At 54.6% G+C, this 20,684-nt stretch overlaps 1 protein-coding gene across 1 annotated transcript; it reads right to left on the bottom strand.

Moving 5' to 3' along the window:
• Positions 1-2,335: 2,335 nt before the first annotated feature.
• Positions 2,336-19,692, bottom strand: KCNG1 (potassium voltage-gated channel modifier subfamily G member 1). Its single transcript, XM_081256708.1, has 3 exons — positions 19,489-19,692; positions 7,344-8,143; positions 2,336-3,452 (listed from the first exon to the last, which is right to left on the bottom strand). Exons 2-3 carry the CDS (start codon positions 8,115-8,117, stop codon positions 2,682-2,684), a joined length of 1,545 nt encoding a protein of 514 aa, XP_081112834.1. The 5' UTR covers positions 8,118-8,143; positions 19,489-19,692; the 3' UTR covers positions 2,336-2,681.
• Between the last annotated feature and the right edge of the window lie 992 nt (positions 19,693-20,684).

Below are 20,684 nucleotides of genomic sequence, written 5' to 3'. Positions count from 1 at the left end.
TCTTAATTAGGGCAAAGGATCCTTAAGCACCACTCTGCGTGTGAAGGTCAGTATCTCGAGCCCCTTTGTCCCTCAAGGGAGGTCTTGAGAGGTGCCTGCTTCTGGGCCTCCACCTCAGCCACCAGCACAGATGAGAATCTGGGCAAGAAGATGCCAGAAACCTGGACCTTCAGGGACCCCAGCTCCTCCTCTACCCTCGGTGTGGTGGGCGCGCAACTCCCCTCCCAGCGTGGCCCGTTCTGGGCTCCCCCCACCTCAAATGGTATTTGCTTTCCCCTCCCTGGAGTTTTAAAGGCTCTTTGTGTGTCACGTTTCTGTCTGTTCTGCGTTTTCAATTGTCTTCCGTTCTCTCTTAGCCACTTCAGAGCCGGGCAAAGCTCATTCCATAAACCTAAGGTGTTATTACGGTGACGGCAGTGCCTGATCTCTGTGACACCCACCGGGCTCCGGAAGGTAGAGCTAATTAGTCGGAACACTTACTTTTCAGGCGTGAGTCACTGGAAGCAGGTGTCAGGGGGAGGCTTTAACGAGGCCCTCGTGACTTGCATGATATTTCCAGTCGGCATCACTGCGTGTACACTGCAGAGGTAGCCCTGCCCCTGCCTCCCCACTGGGTATGGGGAGAGAGAGAGAGAGAGAGAGAAGAGGAAGAGAGAGAGAGAGAGAGAGAGAGAGAGAGAGAGAGAGAAGAGGAAGAGAGAGAGAGAAGAGGAAGAGAGAGAGAGAGAGAGAGAGAGAGAGAGGGAGGGAGAGGGAGAGGGAGAGGTGCTCGGACGTCCCGCTATCCAGTGTTAAAAGCAAAAGCCTTTCTACTTTCTGGCCCTTTTTCTTGCTTCCCCTCAGTCTTTTCATTCATCCCACAAATGTCTGTTGAGTACCTGCTGGCGGCCGGGCCCTGTGCTAGCTGTTGGGAGTCAGCCGTGAGCTTTGTCGCTGAATCCCTGCCACGACAGCACTGACCTCCTTGGGCGGGAGACAGACCGTAAGTGAGGAGCAGAGAAATAAACAAGGCAATTCCAGAGGCCGATAAGTGGTTGGAGAAGATAAGCTGGGTGAGAGAGACAGCGCGGGCACCGTGCGTGCTGGAGGGGATTCTCTAGGCACGTGGTCAGGAAGGCGATGGGAGGAGCCAGCTTTGCAGTGTTGGCGGGAACCGGCGGAAGGATCTGAATGTGTGAAGTCCCGGGCGGGAAATGGGCTGGGTACTTCTAAAGAGCAGTTTGGAGGCCAGCGTAGTTGGATGGAGTGAGCGAAAGAGAGACACGTGGGAAATGGGGCTGGAGAGGGCAGCGGCCCAGGCAAATGCCGGGCATTTGCGCTTTATTCTCAGCGTGATGGATGCCGCTGTGGGTTTAGGCAGGATAGTCATGGGACCAGATTTGTTTTAGAGCTTGCTTTCCGCAGCTGGCTGAGGGAAGGGGCCGGGGCCAAGGCAGCAGGTGTTTGGGGTGGAGAAGCCAGCGATGCCGCGGTATCTGTGAGGCGGAAGGCAGGCGTGTGACCGCCACCTGGGCGCCAAGCCCCCTTTCCAGACTGGCACCGAGGGGCTCTGAACTCTGCAAGCAGAGTAAATCTGGTGGGCTGCCCTGGGGCTCCCTCTCTGCCTGGCACCATCCACACTGCATGAGATCGGGAGGTGTTCCTGGTCGGGTGGGTGCTCTGTAGGTCTTTGAGGGGCCCAGGGAGGCCTTTGGGGGCTTCAGACTATGCTGTCAGATGGCCCAGGAAACTGTGGTCCACCTTCCCAAAGCATCAACCTAATGTCATCTAGGTTTACATTTAGATTCAGATAAACCGTCTGAAGCATTTTTTTTAAATGAAAATAAATGTGGCATAGAATTTAAAAATCCACACTATTTTTTTAAAAGAGAAAATGAAGTGATTTCACCTTTGTAGTCAGCAATGCTGACTTGCTGTCTACTTGGCTGTTAGGGGTGCCTTGGGGGAAAAGTTTGAGAAACAGGCCTTAAGGTGCAAAAGAGGAGAACAGCAGATGGGAGAGAAGGAAAAAGGAGGGAAAGAGAGGCCTGGAGGTGGGAGGAATCAAAGAGAAAGAAGAGCAAGGGACTGCAGTCTTTACCAGCAGTTTCCCAAAGGTACCTGCCCTGTTCTCCTCCAACCCCACGGGGACCCCACCAAGCATGAAGGACCCAAGGAAACAGGCCCTTTTACTTCTGGTTCTCACACTGGCTGGCCTTGCTGGGAAGCGCCGTTTCCTCTCTTAAGAGAGCTCCATGGAAGGCTTTTTCTCTCTTTTTCACCGGTTTTCTTTAATTGCACATGATCCACACTAAAGACAGACGTGTAGCTGCTGATGTTTGTATTTTTTCTCTAGGCAGCCCCAGAAAGCAAGTCTTTGCTGGGCATATTATTTACATGGTGGAAAGAACAAGCCATTTCCTTATTAGGAAACAGGCATCGGGGCTGGGGCGGGCGGGGGGACCGACAGGGCTGTGTGCTGGGCTTCACTTCTGGATTCTGAGGACCAGGGACCCCCTGTGGATGGATGCTGGGACATCCTCCCTGGGGCGTGGTTCGGTCACTCCTAGGCCAGGGCTGCGCTCAGAAGCAGCACGTGCCTTTGAAGGCTTCTGTAGTGATGGCGATAGCTTCAAGCCTCAGAGGGCGGGTGGGGCTGGGGGTGTCCTGGCGGTGGCGGTGGCGGGGTGTGTCCTCTGGGCTCAGTTGTTGTCTCTGGTGTCTGAGGAGGCACTTCCAAACAAGATGTCACTGTCGTGGGACACGCTGCTCAGCTGCGACTTGGTTTTGATGAGGAACTGGGTCCTCCGGAACAGCACCCTCTCTTGCTCCTGCTTGAGCTCCAGGTAGGAGCGAGAGAAGGTGTGGAAGATGGAGGTCACGGGGAAGGCCATGAGGAGGATGCCGCTGAGGATGCTGCTGAGCGCCACCACCTGGCCAGGCGTGCTCCTGGGTACCATGTCGCCATAGCCCACAGTTGTCATGGTGATGACGGCCCACCAGTAGCAGGCAGGGATGCTGGTGAACTCGGGGCTATCGGCCATCTCGTTCTCGATGACGTAGAGGAGGGGGGCAAAGAGGGCGATGGCCACGCAGAGGAAAAGCAGCAGGAGCCCGAACTCGCGGGTGCAGCGGCGGGCCGTGAGCCCCAGCGTCTGCAGCCCCAGCGAGTGGCGGGCCAGGCGCATGACGTATAGGATACGCAGCGCCCGCAGGACCCGCAGCACCAGCCCCACCTTGTCCAGGTAGCTGTTGCCTGTGCCGGGCTTGCGGCGGTCCACGGCGGCGCCGTCCACCAGCAGGGTGATGTAGTAGGGCAGGATGGCCACCATGTCAATCAGCGTCAGCGGGCTCCGCAGGAAGGCAAACTTGCTGGGCGCCTGGATGAGACGCAGGAGGAACTCGAGGGAGAACCAGCCCACACACACGGACTCCACGATGAAGATGTTGTGGCACATCTGGGAACACTGGCCCTGGGAGAGAGGGGACAGGTCAGTGGTCCCACCAGCAAGGAGCGCGGGGCTCTGTCCTGGCTGGGCTACCCGGGTGAAGGGTGGTCTGGGCATGATGCCTGTCCATGTCCTGCGGCCCCGAGTCCTCTCTTTCTCTGGTTATGCTCACTCCCTGGTTGATCCCGTGCAGACCTAGGGCTTGAAGTACCCTCTCAACACTGACCATCCCTAATCTCTCTCTAGCCCAGACCTCGCCCCTGAACTCCAGACCCCAGACGGGCTGCCTCCTGGGATGTCTGATAGGTGTCTCAAACTCATCATGTCCCAAAACGGGCTCCTGATTTATTTCTTCTTAAAATTTATTTTTATTGAGATGTAATTGACATATAACATGGTGTACAAATGTAAGGTGTACAATGAGTTGATTTGATACCTTTATATATTGCAATATGAATAATTATCGTTCTGTTTATTGTGTTGAGAACATTTAAGATCTAGTCTCTTTGGGCTTCTGATTGCCTGCACGCTTGCCCACCTGTGGATTCCCTTCTTAGCGCTCAGCAATCCCATTTTTCCGGGTGCTCAGGACAGACTTGGCCTCATCCTGACGCCTCCCCTGTAATCCTCATGAAATCCCACTGGTGCTTCATTTTAAATGATTCCAGAGTCAAAGCACTTCTCACTCTGTCCCCTGCCCCACCTGGGTCCAGCCACCGCCCTCTCTGACTTGCACAGTTGCAGGCACCTCCTCCCTGGGCTCCCTGGTCCCTGCAGTCCATTTCGCACACACAGCCAGAGGGACTCAGAACATGAATCGGATCCTGTCCCTCCTTGCTGAGCATCCTCCGTGGCTCCGAGAGATGGCTCAAGTCCCCCAGGGGCACAGGTGGCCAAGCCACCACCTCTCCCACTTCCTTGCCCCCTGCCTGCCTCGCTAACCTGCTCCAGCCCCACGGGCCTCCTCACTGCTCCTCCAACACCCCAGGCTCACCCCCAGCTCAGCGTTGACTTTTCTTGACTTTCCCTGCAGGATTCCTCTTCCCACAGACACCCGTATCTCTCTGCCCTCCCTTCCTCCAGCTCTTTGCTTCCATATCACCTTCCCAGGGAGGGCTTTTGGGACCTGCCCTGTTTAAGTGCCCCCCCCCACTTTGTCCGGTACCCCAATTCCCTTTATCTTGCTCTATTTGATCGTAATGCTCATCATCTTTTAATATGCTCAGTAAGTTACTTATTTACCATGTTTATCATCTGTCTCAGCCCTGCCTGCCTGTCCCACTGCCCCAGGAGACTGTAGCCCCACAGGGCAGGACAGTTTGTGTATTGTTCACTCTCAGGACCCCAGTGCCTGGAAAGGCCCAGCACGCGCCCAGTGATCAATTCATATTTGTTACCAGGATGGACGGAAGAGCCCTGGCCTGGTGTTTAGACGGGGTGTCAGGTGAAGGCCAGGCAGGCAAAGGGAAAACGGCGGAGGTGGCCCAGGTGGGGTGGAGGCCTGCTGGGGAGCGCAGCCATCTGGCTCATCGCCCCCTGATGGCTGTCCCAGGAGAATTCAGTCTTGAGGTTGCCTCACCGAGTTTTTCAAGAGAAGCTGGAAATTTGCAGTTTTACATGAAATCTCCTGGGTTTTAAATGTTGTGACAATTCAATACAAAGAAAGCACTCCATGGTTCACTCAAACACATCTGTGCACTGCATCTGTCATGTGGGCTGCCAGCTTGTTGCTCTGGTCTGCAATACAACTGGACGGTGGACCGTCCCCAGTGAGTTTGGACCTCAACCTCAAAGGGGCCTTTGGCAGAGAGGGAAGGCACAAATGGTTCTACCTGGGGCATCTTGTCGGTTCCTGGGCACAGCTGGGTTCTACCAGAACTTCTCTGCTAGCTCTTCCTCTAGGAATATGTGAGAGGCTGGAGAGGTGAACTAGTACTCGGTGAGGCTTTGAGGTCTCAGACCTCTGGGACAGGAAGCCCCCTCCTCTGGGAAGCCTTCCTGGAGTGCTTCCCCTCCAAGTATCCCCAGCACAGTTGGTGGTCCTCTCACAAGAGCCCCCTTGGCTTGTGTGTCATACTTATGGTCACGGGGCTGTGACCTAGACCTGAGCTCCCTGAATCTGGAGATTCACTCTGGTCACCCTGTCTGCCCTGTGGAGCCTGAATACAGTAGGCACTTAAACGTGTGCTCAGGTGAAACAGTGAACCCCACTGGTCCCCCAAATGAAGCAGAAGAACAGCATTTTTACTGAGTCATGAAAAAGGCCGGGTATCTTTTTTTTTAAAGCAAATATCAGAAGTTGAATAAAACTGTGGCTTTGTTAGTATTTTCCTGATAAAATCAGTATTGTGTATGTTGGAGCCAAGAAGAAATCTCCACTAAATACAGGTGCTTCCAGACAGGTCTCAAATGATGGGCATTTTCTCTTTTTTTGGTAGGCATGTATAATCCTCACAGTGAGCACTTCCTGCACGCACATCGCCAGGCAATGTTCCAGTCACTTCCCATAGACCCATTCACTGAACCCTCAAGTGCTGTGAGGTGAGCCTGTTCACAGCCTCTTGGACATGTAGGGAAACTGAGGCACAGAGAGGTTAAGTAACTTGCCTACAGTTACGCAGCCAGAGTGGACGAAGTGGGATTCAAATTCAGGCCGTCTGGCTCTAGCCCTGCCCCCTTCATTACTACCCCTTATGCTTCTCAAAAGTTCATTTTACTGGTTGAGTGCTGTTTTCTTAACACTGGTTTTTAAAATTCAATGGATTAAAAAAGAAGTGCCAGAAACTCCCTGGGAGTTATAAATGCAACACTATTGCTACTTTTTCCATGATATATGTGTGTGGAAAAACCCTCACGTGGTGAGTGGTTCTAATGTTTGATCAGAGAGTTCATGTAAAGCCCCTAGCACATGCAGGGTGCACAGCCAGTGCTCAATAAATGCTGGCTGGCATGATACTTATGTTGAGCTCCTACCACCATACTACCTATTTCTCCAATGCCTACACAATTTGCACCATCTGAACCTTTTGGTCTGTCTTGAGACTTGCTTCCAGAACCCCTATGTATGGGGAAAAGGTCCCAGCTCAAAGGCTGAGGGTCTCATACATAAGGAGGCTGAACTGTGGGGCTAGATGAGGTCTCAGGCTGCCATGTGGCACCCATACTTCCATGTTTAAGAACCAGACTAGGGACTCATTCAGACCTGGGTCTGGGCAAGCTGCTTTGCCTCAGTGTTCTCAGCTGTCAAGTGGGTGTGAGAACACCTCCCATACCAGGATGCTGGAAGATTCGCTGAGAAGATAAGATGCAAAGTGGCAGCCCAGCCCTTGGCTCCTATAGTAACTGCTGGCTAAGTGAGTGGTATCCCTGAGAATTGGACACACACCCCATCAGGCCCTGGAGTAAACACTTGATGGGAATTCTCTTATTTAACAGAATGAAATGCTCACTATTTGAGGTCATATGCACACACACACATCTATCAGTAAAACTCATATTCAGGACCCAAAAAAGCTTTCTGGGATATTTTCATGCAAGGGAATTAGGAAGGCTGGGAAAGGATGCAAGTTGGTGAAATAACTTTTGATGGTATATGTCATGTGCTTAGCTTGCGGCCAGGTACATCATAAATCACATCATCCATCCATCCAACAGAGAGTGGCTGAGTTCCTCCTCCCTGCTGGAAAATGTTGGGCGGGGGGCGGGGCACAGCGCAGACCTGCACAGGCATGGAGCTTGTGTTTGAACGTGGAGATGGGCAACACACATGTAAACACACTTATAAACAGATGTAAGCACAGTGATGGACTGGGGTGCTGCTCAGCCAGTGCAGTCAGGGAAGCCCTCCTGGAGGAGGTGACAGTGCAGGTGAGAAGGCTGTGCACTTCTGGGAGGAGAGTGGTCCTGGGCTCTTACCTTCTCCTCCTCCTCCCTCAGGCTGGGTAAGGTGCTGATGGAGAGGTTGACGGCGGTGACGGTGACAAAGAGCACCGACAGGCAGGCGAACACCTTGCCGGGCAGCCCTGAGTGCGGCCTCTCTACCATGTCGCGCAGTCTCCGCATGCAGCGGCCCAGGCGGCCCTCGCCCTCCGTGGGGCCCTCGCTCTCGTGGTCCTCGCTGTCCAGCGGGTCGTCCTCATCCTCCCGCTCCACCATCTCAGCGAACTCCTCGATCTTCTGCAGGTAGCGGCGCTTGCAGCAGCCGTCCAGGTGGTCCTCGGCGATGCCCCAGTAGAGCAGCTCCTCCTGGAAGGACAGGGCGCACATCTCCCGCAGCAGCCGCAGCTTGCCGGCCCTCAGGAAGGTCAGGATGGTGCCGAAGGCCCCCGGGTTGCGGTCGAAGAAGAACTCGTTGCAGGTGACGTCGTAGTCATCGCACACGTTGAGGATGTCATCGAAGTTGGTGCAGGCCTTGAGCTGGCCCAGCCGCGTTAGCGGGAACTCCTCCAGCGTGGTCCAGGGCAGCGAGTACTTGATGCCGCCCACGTTGATGATGATCTGGCGCCTGCGGTCCTCTGGCTGGCCGCCCTGGCGGGGCTCGTCTTGTGGCCGCAGCCGCTGGGCTCGGCGGTAGAAGACGCCCTTGAGTGATTGGCTTTGGGGGAAGAAGGCCGGGTGGAAGGAGGCGTCGGAGGCACAGCTCAGCGCGCTGTAGTCGTAATCAGAATTGTCTCCCGGTAAGAGGGTCATTTTGGGCCTTCACATCCCTCTCGGGCCTGGGGGGAGAGGGGAGGAAAGACCCACAGTGACTCCTGAGTCTCCGCGGATGATGCTGATTCTGCAGATATTTGCTGATATGGACTGAATTGTGTTCCCCGCAATTCACAGGGGGAAGCCCTAACCTCCAATGGGTTGGCATTAGGAGGTGGGGCCTTTGGGGGGTGATTAGGTTTAGATAAAGTCATGAGGGTGGAGCCCCCGTGGTGGGATTAGTGCCTTTGTAAGTAGAGGAAGAGACACTAGAGGTCCCATGTGAGGGCACAGTGAGAAGGTAGCCACCTGCAAGTCAGGAAGAGAGCCCCCATCAGAACCCGACCATACTGTCACCCTGATCTCAGACTCCCAGCCTCCAGAACTGTGAGTAAGAAATGTCTGTCTGCTGTTGTGGTTATGAGCATAGATTTTGGAGCCACGTGGCCTGGGCAAGTTACTCGACCTCAATGTGTTTCAATTCCTCATCTGTAAAATGGGTATGACCATATGATCTACTTCACAGGATTACTGAGAGGATTCAATGAATTATGTACTGTCTAAGACCACTTAATACAGTGCCTGGGACATGGTAGGTACTCAGTACTTGCTGTCTACTATTATTTTTAAAATTATTTTATTTTATTTATTTTTTTGGCCATACAACGTGGCTTGCAGGATCTCAGTTCCCTAACCAGGGATTGAACCTGGGCCATGGCGGTGAAAGTCTGGAATCCTAACCACTAGGCCACCAGAGAACTCCGACTGTCTATTATTCTTATTAGTATTTAACTCAAACGGACACCTTGTATTCCTTCCATACGTGGAAAACTGCTATCACTTGCCATAAATCAGGGTCAATGTCCAAAAAATGCACAGTTATCACAACAGTGCCATGTTTGCTCATATATCAGTAAACATCATCTTGAGGATACAGGAATGAATTGGACAGGCATACTCACTCCTCTAGAAAGCCCTCCTTGGCTCTTCCAGCTAAATCGAATGTCAGCCCCCCCCCCCCCGCCCAGTTTATCTTCACTGCTCTTGTCACCTGTTTTCGAATGATCTGTGTGCAAGCCTGGCTCCTTTAGTAGACTGCTTGCTCCCTGGGGGAAGAGTGTGCTTTACTCATCTCTGAATCCCTGTGCCCAGCAGTGTAAAAGCTCCAAGAAATGCTCAACAAATAAGTACGTTTCCTGTTGGTGAGGCCAACACGATGAGGGCACTTCTGAGAAACTGAGGTCAAAATCTCAGCTTCTATAGACTTCTTCCTTCCCAACCCTCAAAGCTAAGGGTTTGTGCCACTAAAATGAGATCGCTTATTCATTCATAGCTCATGGGCTGCATTTGGTTCACAAATATTTTGCCTGGCTTGGAGAAGATTTTGGAAATGGAGACATTTCATGTAAAAATTCATATATCTTGGTTTCTTTTGAAAAATCAGACTGGTAATATTTGGCCCAAATTCCAGCTGAGAAATGACTGCCCCCTTTAGGCAGGGCATGAACGCTACAATCCACCACAGTCCCTAACCCTCGCTGTTGTCTTCCTAACACTCACTTTACTTCTCTCCTGTATGTTTCCTTCCTGGCCCCTGTAGGCATTTGAGTTTGAGACCCCTACATGACAGCAACAGAGCTCTCCAGAATTCAGCTGATCCAGGGAAAAGTAGTAAGAGTCTAATACTTTGCTTTTAAAAATCACCATTCCTCCCCCAGCTCAATTCCCCATGGATGCAAGTGGTACAAGCAAAGCCTATCAATTACAAATCGAAACCTATTTCCGATACCTGAGTGTCCATCTGTGCTATGGACATGTTCAGGGGAAACACATGTGGGTGCACACACATACACGCAGCCCTGCATGGATGAGAAGCAGTGTTTTTTTTTTTTTTTGCGGTACACGGGCCTCTCACTGTTGTGGCCTCTCCCGTTGCGGAGCACAGGCTCCGGACGCGCAGGCTCAGCGGCCATGGCTCACGGGCCCAGCCGCTCTGCGGCATGTGGGATCCTCCCGGACCGGGGCACGAACCCGTGTCCCCTGCATCGGCAGGCGGACTCTCAACCACTGCGCCACCAGGGAAGCCCAAGAAGCAGTGTTTGGCAGGAGCCACGGCGGTTTCCACATCTGAAAGGGGCGCCTTCCTAACAGAAATTCTTTCACAAAAGCAAATCATCACTCCACTCATTTATCTTTGGGGCAAGCTATAGTTTCACAGATCAGGTTTTGGAAAACTAGGGTACACCCGTGTTTGAAAAAAATGATTTGATTTTAAAGGGTTGAGTGTTTTTAACTTCACCTAAAATTGGAACTCATCTCCTCAGGCAAAGCCTGCCAGAATCCCTTGAAGGAGAAAGATCGCTTTTAAGTGAGACCACTTTTCAGCTCTGCTGCTTTATCCAAAGACAAGAGGGAAAACGACTTTCTGTTTGGCAAGAATAGTGATGAAGGCAAAGGAATATTCCTCTCATCCTGCAAGCCCTGGAGAGCTCTTGTGAAACCCCACATCTGTAATCACTTCTCTTCTTGCAGAATTTCTTCTTTCAACCCTCCTCGATTTCCCTCCAGCAGAAAGCTCCCCCAATTAACAATTCCTCATTTTTTTTCTCTCATGACCCATGCCGGTTGTGAGTTAAAGCCTCAGCCTCCTGTGTGGAAAGTTGTCCTGTCTCAGAGACTTGTTAGTATGGAGAGGAGAGAAAAAGCTTGCTTCGTTCAGGCTGCTTGTATGCAGAGGGCCAGAGGGCCCTTGGGAGGCCCAGATGCTGGAATTTGCTAAGCGAGGGGTGGGCACACTTCTCCTGAGCCTTTGGTCTTGGGGTTACCCAGTCTGATGGGTGTGGGGTGAGAGTTCCTGCACACTAGAGTCTCGGGTGAGGATCATAGATCAAACAGGCTCCAAAGTCCTGCTTCTGGAATATAATGCTTCTTTTCACCCAGCCTGATACCCTCACAAAAAGGCTGATCTTTTAAAATTTCCCTAGTGTTGGGCCTGTCAGTTCTCGAGCATGGTGAAATTCAGTGATTTTGCCTCGTAGGGTCTATATGTCTACTTGGGAAGAGGAAGCCATTTGAGAAAGGGGCTCCAATGGTGGGGAAGAGGAGGAGGAGTCCTGAGGGAGCTGTCATTCATTCAGTCAACACTTATCATGTGTCGGACTGGGCTAGGTCTGGAGGCACCGCAGAGGACAAGACAGGCCCAGCCCTGTCCTCACGGAGGTGACATTCTAGTGGGGGAGACAGTCTCTAAGTAAGTACACAGGCTGTAGTGAGTGTTGTGATGCAAACAGAACAAGGTGACAGATGGGAAATGACTGGGGGTCAATGTTAGCTGGAGGGCTAACCCAGGAGGGCTTCTTGGAGGAGGGGACCCTGGGGGGGCAGAGCCTGCTCCCCGACCTGGGGATGGGCTTGGATGGTCAAAGGCCAAAGTGAAGCCCGAGTGGCTGGGCAGAGTGAGTGAGGGGAAGGTAGGAGAAGATGTGTGTGGGGGCATCGGCAGGCATCAGACAGAGCTGGGGTTTATTCCTCGTGGGCGAGGCATCCTCAAGAGAAGATTCAGGCTGGGTTGGGGAGAGCAGGCTGGAAGCCCCTGTAGTCATTCTGGAAAGAGACCATCGAGGTTTGGATCAGTGGAGGGGTCTGGAGAATTGGATGGATTTGGGGTGGACTTTGGTGGAAGAGCTGACAGGACCTGCTGCAGGACTGGAGCGTGGTGAGGGGGAAAGACTAGGCTGCAGGATGATTCCAGTGGTGCCATTCACCCAGGTGACCGATAGGTGGTGCTGTGATGAGGCCTGAGTTAGAGGCAGCCTTTCCTGGCTGTGGGATGATGGACAGGAGAGGGTGTGGGCAAATCAGGGGGAGAGAGCAGGGATGGGGGCCTCGCACGTGGATGGATGGGTGGTGTCAGACCACCAAAGCTGACCTGATGATCATGTGTGGTCGGGGAGGGGATGGTATTAGCTGGTAGCTTTGACCTGGCTGGGCTGGGGTGGGCAGGAGGGCCAGGCTAGCAGAGATATGGCAAAGCCCAGAAGCCGGTATTCCCTGTGCTCAGTGCCCGCTGCCCAGCACCCACTTCCCTGCTGAAGGTGCACTCCACCCCAGGCCCAAGTGGTCAGTGTGGGTAGACACCACTAAGGGGGCTATGGTAGGCAGAATAATACCCCCAATCCCCACCCTGCCCCACCCAAAAGATGTCCGTGTCCTTATCCGAACCCCTAGAACCTCTGAATATGTTAGATTATGTGGCAAGCAGGAATCAAGCTTACAGATGGAAATAAGGGTGCTAATCAGCTTCCTTTGAGGTGGGAAGATTTTCCTGGATTCTCTAGGGCCTCCATGCAACCACAAGAGTCCTTAAAAGACGGCAGACGGAGGTAGGAGGGTGCATCAGAGTGATGCAATGCTGCGAGAAAGACCCGACTGGCCAATGCTGGCTTTGAAGATGGACGGGGCCATGGGCCAAGGAAAGCAGGCAGCCTCTGGAAGCCAACACAGGCAAAGAATGGACTCTCCCCTAGACCCTCCAGAAAGGAACGCAGCCTGCCCACACCTTTATTTTAGTCCTGTAATGCCCATTTGAGATCTCTCTTCTCCAGAAGTGTGAGGTAGTAAGTTCGTGGTTTCTAAAATTATTAACTTTTTTTTTGGAGTATAGTTGATTTACAATGCTGTGAAGTTCGTGTTGTTTTAAATCACTCAGTTTGTGGTGATCTGTTAGAGTAGCAATAGGAGACAAATACAGGGGATGTTGAGAAAAAGCTGGTTAGACTCCAGCTTGGGGGGCAACTTGCTGACTACCCCAAGACGGGGAAGCAGAAGAGCCCGCTAGCTCTGAAGTCCGAATATCTGGGTTCAAGCCCAGTCGCTCTGTGACTTTGGAAAAGTCATGTCCTGCCTCTGAGATGCAGTTTCCTTTTCTGTAAAATGGGAATATGAGTTGCTCCAACCTCCCTGAGTTATGCTGAGGACTAAAGCAGATTTCACAGGTGATGTGCTTGGCCCAATGCCTGACACCCTGTGGACCCTCAGTGGGCCTGCTGTATTATTATTAGCTATGGGGGGGTTGTCGTCCTCCCCCTCCACCAGCCAACTGTGACTCCTCTCTTGACCTGATCAAGCAGGACTGGAACCCAGCATTTTCTGACCCCCAGAGCCCGTTGCTGGAGGGAGTGCAGTCTGGTATAGCCTCTGGGAAAGCCATCAGGGGTACTGAGGGGAATGTACCTTATGACCCAGGAAACCCGCTCTTTGGTATATTCCTCAGACCTGGGTCCATAGGGGGTGTGATAGACATGGTCTGTAATATATTATTTACACTCAAATAGTTGACTCAGCATCTGCTTCTGGGGACTCATATCTAAGCGAGGAACAAGGCACAAGAATGTGCAGCTTGTGTTGCTTTGGTGCTAGGAGGTCTCCCAGTGTCCCTCCCAGGGGGGAAATGAACAAGCGATGCAGATGGCGGATGCCTGGAGGTTGCACAGGAATTAGAAGCAACGGACTAGATGTAGGTTTAGCAACACATTTAGATCTTAAAAACATGGTGCCGAGTGGAAAAAGAAACAGAAGTTTATAGCACTATGCTATTTATGTAAATGAACACACACACAACATTACATATTTTACAAAGACTTGAGCACATGTAAGGACCTCTATCAACCACAGGGAGGGTGCCTGGGAGGGCAGGGGGAGGGGAATAAGTGTGGGGATTGGAATGAAGGGAACAGTGCCTAAGGTGGCCTGGCACAGGCCAGGGATGAAGAGTGGTATGAAGTAGAGTGTGGTTAGCACAACCCTGGGTTTTAATCTAGGTTTTAGAAAAAAGAATACGAAAAAAATCAAGCCACTGCATTCAGAATCTCCCTGGACTCAGTGGAGTTAGATTCCCAGGCCCCTCCCCGGAGCCTCTCCATCAGAATCCCCAAGGGGGAGGCCCAGGAATTGGCATTTTCTTAGGCTCCCTGAGAGCCTGCTGACATTTGAGAGAGAGGAAAGGGAGGGGCCCGGAAAGCCTGCAGACCCTCTAGCTGCTCTGGGCTTTGGCAGGAAGCCTCCTGCCCAACTGCTCAATCTCCTTGGGGTTCCGGAAGGCTCTGTGGATCCCACGCTAGGGGAGCTTCACTGGAGAAGTGGAGACCCTCTGTTTAGAGAGAAAAACCTTCTGCCCTGGGGCTGCCTTGATCAAATGCCCCTTTGTGAGCCCACAGATCCGATGACACTCCCCATGCAATTTCTTTTCCTTCTTCCTGGGAGAAAGATGATGTTCACGGGCTATGATGGACGGCTGAGTATACATTTCCAAAGAGAAGTGAGCATTGAAGCCAGGAGGAGTTCTGAGGGGCAGCCCTCCCCCCCGACCATGAGGCTGCTCTGTGGTCAGCATCTGACTGAGGGTGGGGTGCAGGGCCTGGCGGGTAGGACTCAGGCGTGGGGAGCAGGATGGGAGGAAGGTCTAAGTCAGCTTGCCTGGCTGTTACTGCTGCTTTTGTTAATACGCATTCGGCCTGATACAGCCGTCTGCACCTACTGAGGCGCGGCCCTCTTCCGGGCCTGTTTCCCCCTATAAAGTGGGGATAAGTGTGCCGACCTTACCTGGTTGTTATGAGGATGTGGTGAATGGAGGTTTGCTGCAGGTCTGATCACTGTCACTTGATCTCTCATCCCCACGGCCACATCCCATCAAGGACAGGAAGGATTCCACAAACTGTTATGTGCTGATGCCAACTGCTAAGACACCTCTTGGGTCTCTCCAGGGTTTTGACAAACTGCTGTCCTCTCTCGACTCCACTCTTCCAGTCCTAGGCGTGTCCCTCTTCTGAGCAGGAGGGGGGAATGCAGAGAGAGCACCAACCACTCACAGTGCTGTAGCAACACACGTCACAGCCTCCCGTAATCACACACTAGGCGCCAGGCGCTGTGGAAGAGCCTTAACTGTGCGAGCCCACGTCCTTCCCTAAGAGGCAGGTGTTACTATGAACTCCCCCATTTTACAGATGAGGAAGTTGAGGCTTTGAGAAGTGAAAACCCAGGACTCTGGTGATGAAACCAGACTCCAACTAGGTCTGTGGGATTCTGAGCAAACCTCTCTGACTCTGCATTTTACTGGGCCCCTGCATTGCTCATTCCTGGTGGAGTGGGGAGGGTGTCCAGCACCAGAAGCAAGCCAGGGACGGGGTCTCTCGTCTCTATTTTCTATGCACAAGCTTTTGAAAAGTCTTTGCGGATGGGGAGAAGCAGGCAACTGCCCATAGCTGGGGAAACATCTTTATTCCTACTGCGTATTTGCACAAGAGGAGAGTAAGAAATCAACAAAACTCCTGCTTGCGTCAAGTTCCCAGTTGCCATTTTGGTCTCTGGCCAAACTCTCCTATGGTGTAGACAGGCACCAGCCAGGGGTGAGGGTGTGGCCTCTGGACCACGCTGCCTGGCTCACCATTTACCACCTGTGCAGCCCTCTGCAAATAACTTCACCTCTCTGTGCTTGAGTGTCCTCAGCTGTAAAGTGGGGGTAATCATCATCAAACTCTCCTCCTAAGTGCCTGGAGCCATGCCTGGCACATTAGAAGGGCTCTGTGCTTGCTACAATGGCTTCTGCACAGCACGCTTGGCACCTCCCCTGCCCGCTCCTCCCCTCGCATTTCCTTTCTCAGAGGAGGAACGTGAAGCAGACAACTCCTTCCAGAGGGCTGGACCTCAGTGCCGGCTCTCCATCTCACCTGGCACTGAAGTCAAGTCACTCGCTTGGCTGGGCCTCAGTTTCCCCGTCAGCAATGTAAACTGATGAGGCACGTTCCTGTGCTTGGTAGAATAGTGGCCTCCCAAAGATGCCCATGTCCCAAGCCCTGGATGGAACCTGTGAATATGTTACCTAACATGGCCAAAGAGATTATGCTGCTGTGATTAAACCGAGGGCCTTGAGATGGGGAGATGACCCTGGATCGACCGGTGGGCCCAATGTCACACAAGGGTCCTTATAAGAGGGAGGCAGGAGGATCAGAGTCAGAGAAACAGATGTGATGACAGAAGCAGAGGTTGGAATGATGCAAAGCCAGGAGCCAGGGAGGCAGGCAGCCTCCAGCAGCCGGGAAAGGCAGAAACGGATTCTCCCCCCAGAAGGAACACAGCTCTGCTGCCCCCTTGATGTTAGCCCAGTGAGACCCATTTGGACTTCTGACCCCCCCAAACTGTAAGGTAATAAATTTGTGGCTTTCCGCCACTAAATCAGTGGTAATAAGTGGCAGTAAGAAATGAACCAAGTGCAATGCAACTCTCTTAAAAAAAAAAAAAAAAAAGCAGTTTTTCCTGAGCTCCTCGGTCTTTGGTTTCTTTCTGCCCACCCCGCTCCACACCTGCCAACTAGTGTGATCCCCTGACCTTGATCGGGTGTCGAGGGCACCCCACTGATCTCTCCATGCAGCCCTTCCCCTGCCGGTGCAGCTTCATCGGTCAGGGTTAGGGCTCCTGGCTGGGCTGACTCAGAGGTGGGTCATGCCGCATTAATCCTCAATTAAAACGTTAATCAAAACAGATCCAGCCATTAGGCTGGCCCAGGTCCTGACATGCTGGACCTCTGTGGGATGCTGTGCCCGCGTGGGGGATTCTCCTTCCTTGGTTCCCTCCTGTCCTCCCTCGTTACAATCCAACCATGCTGGACCTCAGCCCTGCTTCCTGCGAGCTGCGGCCCAAGTCACTGGGGTGGGGGGGCTATGTGCTGGGAGATGGGCGCTTTCCTCCACCCCGCCACGCCCAAAGAGAGAACATGCCGGAGACGCCCCTCCCCCAGACAGAGGCCGCCTCTGGAGCCTCCCCGCTCTGCTTCTGGCAAAATAACAGTTTGCCTTCTACCAGGAGGGGATTTGGGGTGGGAGCCGGAAGGTCCGTTTCTCTTTGCCTCCTTGCAGCTCCCCAATTTGGGAACACAGGCGTAAGCAGAGGCACAGGCTTGGAGAGCAGTGAGGACCTTGGGGCAGCAGGAAGGGGACACCGGCTTAAACAATCCCTCGTTTCTTATTCCTTAGCAAGTGTTGAGGCCAGGTGTCTGGGGTCAGCTGCGCTGGGGAAGGCAGGAAGGAACGAGGGAGAGCATGGCGTGCCCGCCCGGCCGGGGAGACGCAGGTGTGAGGCTGTGACCACAGGGCAGGGAAGAGCTGAGGCGCCATTCGGATCCCATCTGGAGCACATTCACTCCATGTTCTGACTTCGTCAGTCAAATACTGGCTGCTATGGAACAAAAGTGGCCAGCAGAGATTGAGTGCTTGCAGCTAGACTTTCTTGCCCCCCCCCCCCTTTATATTAATTCTCTTTAGAGTGGCTTCTCCAGCCGCCATTTTCCACCCAGGGGCTCCATCTCTGGGTTTAATGAGCCAACCAAGAGTGGATTCCCAGACCCTATATCTTTGGCAACTGGAAATGTTGACTCTTCCTCACATACTCGGAAGGGGGATATGGAGAAAAGATGGCCCAGTCAAGACACCTTTTAGGGGTCCAGGGGGTTAATTCCTTAGTCTCGGTTTGAGTCTCTCAGCCCTACATCCAGGCCACATCTCTCTGCTCTTCTGATCCCTGGGGCATCTCCCTCATCTCTTGCCAGAGCCCAGCTGTGTGGCTGGTGCAGAGAATTCAGAATGGCAGTGGGACAGGAGCTTAGCCCCCAGATCTGCCCCAATCAGACTCCAGGACTCCCCCAGCCTGGGTTCTCAAGGCTTGGGACAGGAATCAGGGCTGTCTTGTTTCTAGCACACTCATAGTCCCCTGTGGGTTTGGAGTGGGTCCCATGACAGACATCTTTCCACTGGAACGGGCTGGCTTAGGGAATGACTGGTGAGGGCAATCCCCAGGGGCCATCCTCACCTGTCTTTCAGACACACCCTCCCTCCCTCCCTCCCGCTCGGCAGGTGCCTCTGCAGAGCTCCAAGACAGAGGACACAGGGTCAAGCTCAGGTCTGACGGGTTCTGAGAAGTCCACTCAACAAAGCCGGCATGTCCTGGCTACCTGCCCCTCCCCTGGCTCCAGCATTGGGGCTGGAGGCTCCAGCAGTGCCAAATCTGCCTTGGAAACGTGCTCCGGGGGGGCTCCCTGAAATGACTCTGACTGCAGTCATGTGTGTGGGTATCAAACACACCCTAGTGAATAAACCTCTGCTTAGATTCATAGAGTCAGAAGCAGCCCCTCCCCCCTTAACACACACACAATGAATCAGAGCAGTTCCTGCTCCCTTCTCCCACCTCCCCTGCATTTGTCTTGAGGGGTCAGCAAACGGGGTCTCTGTGTCCATCTCGTTCTCCTCGGTGACTTTGGTGCCTGGCACCCTGTATGTACTTAAGAAGAGCAAGTGCTTATGAAAATGCCTGCTGAATGGACAACTTAACTAATACACCCCATCGGTGGGAGCCTCCCTTCATCGGTATGGTTGTGTTTCTCAGCCCCCCTCCCCACTACCACCTTCCCCTAAAGAGCTTTTTAAAGACCTTTTCTTCTTATCCAACAACCTATTCCAGCCTCCCCTCCTCCCCTTGAGAATGAATGCAGTAGGCGAACCAAGGAAAGGCCGTTCTGCAACCTGTCCAGTGACATTCTGCCTACACACATGGGGAGGGGGGATGTTCTCCAAGCTGCAAGCTGGCTTCCATCCTCTCCTGCCCCCATCCCATCCCTCTCCTTCACGGTTCTCTCCTCAGCACAGTGCCTCAGTAACTGTTAAATGAATGAAATAATGAACGTTGGGCACTTGGCATGGTGAGCTGTGCGCAGTAGGTGCTCAACCAATCTTTGTCCAATCCATGAATGAATGAATGAACTTCTCTCTTTTCCTTCCTCATCCGAAGACTCCAACCCATCCAGGCTGAGACCCTTCTGGGTAGGGAGCCCCGGAGGCTAAGGAGTCCCCAGAGCCCAGCACACAGTGGGCGCTCAATAAAAGCTTGTGGCGTTAATGAGTGACTCAATAAAGCCCACTGACGGGATGCTCCCTTCGGTGCCTAAGGATGGAGTGAATGAGCAAGTGACAGACGCCCCCCTACCACCTCCCCCCAACACTCTCTCTTCCCTGGATCCTCCCGCGAGACGGCGAGAAACCTCTGCCACAGCCGGGATGTGCTCCCCCCCTCCTGCCCTGTCACTTCGCACCCCGGGGACCCCTGGGAAGAAAAGAAGCTGGACCCGCACCATGACCGTGGCGAGCGCGCTCCACCCCGCCGCCCGCAACTGTTCCCGGGTCCTCTGTCGTCCCGGCCGCCCCCCTCAGTGGCTTTCGGGGTCCCCCCTGGGGCGCCGGGGCCACGGCCACGTGCATCTCCCCCCACCGGAGCCCGAGTCCGCCAGTCCGGCGGTGCTCGGAGAGGCTGCAGCGCGCCAAGTTCCCACCTCAAGTTCGCGGCACAGCGTCCCCACCGCGGAGTTGTCCGGGCCGCGGCTCGCCGGCAGGTCCCGGCGAGGACACGACCAGGGGCTGGAAGCCACCCGCGCCACCTCCCGGAGCCGCCGGCAAACTTCGGCCCCCGGGCCCCGCTCTGCTCCGGCACTCGGACCCAGGGCCACCGGCCTCTGCCTCCCGGTCCCCGCCGGGCTCCGAGTGCGCCGGGAGCGCCGCGAGGCAGCCGCCGAGGGAGGAGGGAGGGAGCGTGGCGGGAGGCGGGCCGGAGGGAGGGGCGGCGCTCGGGGCGGGGAGCGCGGGCGGCGGCGGCGGCGGGGAACGCGGGGGACACGCGGCGCCGACCCCAGGCGTCCGGGCGGCCCAGGGCTGGGCTCGGGCCCTCGGATGTGCAGCGCTCGGCTGGGCGCCTTCCCGAGCCCCGGCCCGGACCGCACGAGCCGAACGCCCAGTCGCCGCCCTCTCCCCTTTCCCCGCCCTCCCGCCCGCCTGCCCTCGTGGTCCCCGCGTTCCGCTGCCCTCGGGATGCGCTCGCCCCGCCGCGCGCCAGCTTCATGGGGTCAGGTGCTTCCCCCGGAGGTTCGAGTGCCCGCTGGCCCTGGACCCCTCGCGTCACTGCCCCAGGCGCCAACGTGCCACGTAAAGTCTCCACGCTCCGCTGCCCCGGGGCCGCACGCACCACGCGCCCGGTCTTGTGCTTCTCCCTGGAGGTCCGAGTGCGCCGTTGCCCTTGGGCCCCTCGTGCCACTGTGGGCCAGGGACTGCACGCGCCTTGCGGCGTCAACTTCTTAGGGACAGCACGTGCCGCGCCAGGTGCCTTTCCCTCCAAGTCCCTGTGCGCCACCGGCCCGGAGTCCGCGTGGCCCAGCTGCCAGCACCCCCAGCCGACGCGGGGCACTCGGACCGGGTCCTGGGGTCCCGAGCCGGCTGAGAGCGACGCCTCGCCTCGGAATTGGTAGGAGTCGCGCTTTTGCTGGGGGTTGGGTTGGAGGGCTCTGCCCGAGAGAGGGCGCCACCGCAGAGCCGGCCTTTTAGGGTCGCTGGCCTCGCACCCCGCTTTCCTCTTTTCCTTCCAGTCTTTACCGCCCTTTCTCACTATCAGAGAACCCAGCAAGGCCGTGAAGAAACCCTGCCCTGAGCCCGGCCTGTGGCCTCCTCCTCAGGGGTGGGGAGCAGGCGCCGGAGCTGG

Source organism: Mesoplodon bidens (assembly GCF_964165515.1).
Source record: "Mesoplodon bidens genome assembly, chromosome: 15".
NCBI classification, from domain to species: Eukaryota; Metazoa; Chordata; class Mammalia; order Artiodactyla; family Ziphiidae; genus Mesoplodon; species Mesoplodon bidens.
This window is presented reverse-complemented; position numbering and strand designations above follow the sequence as displayed.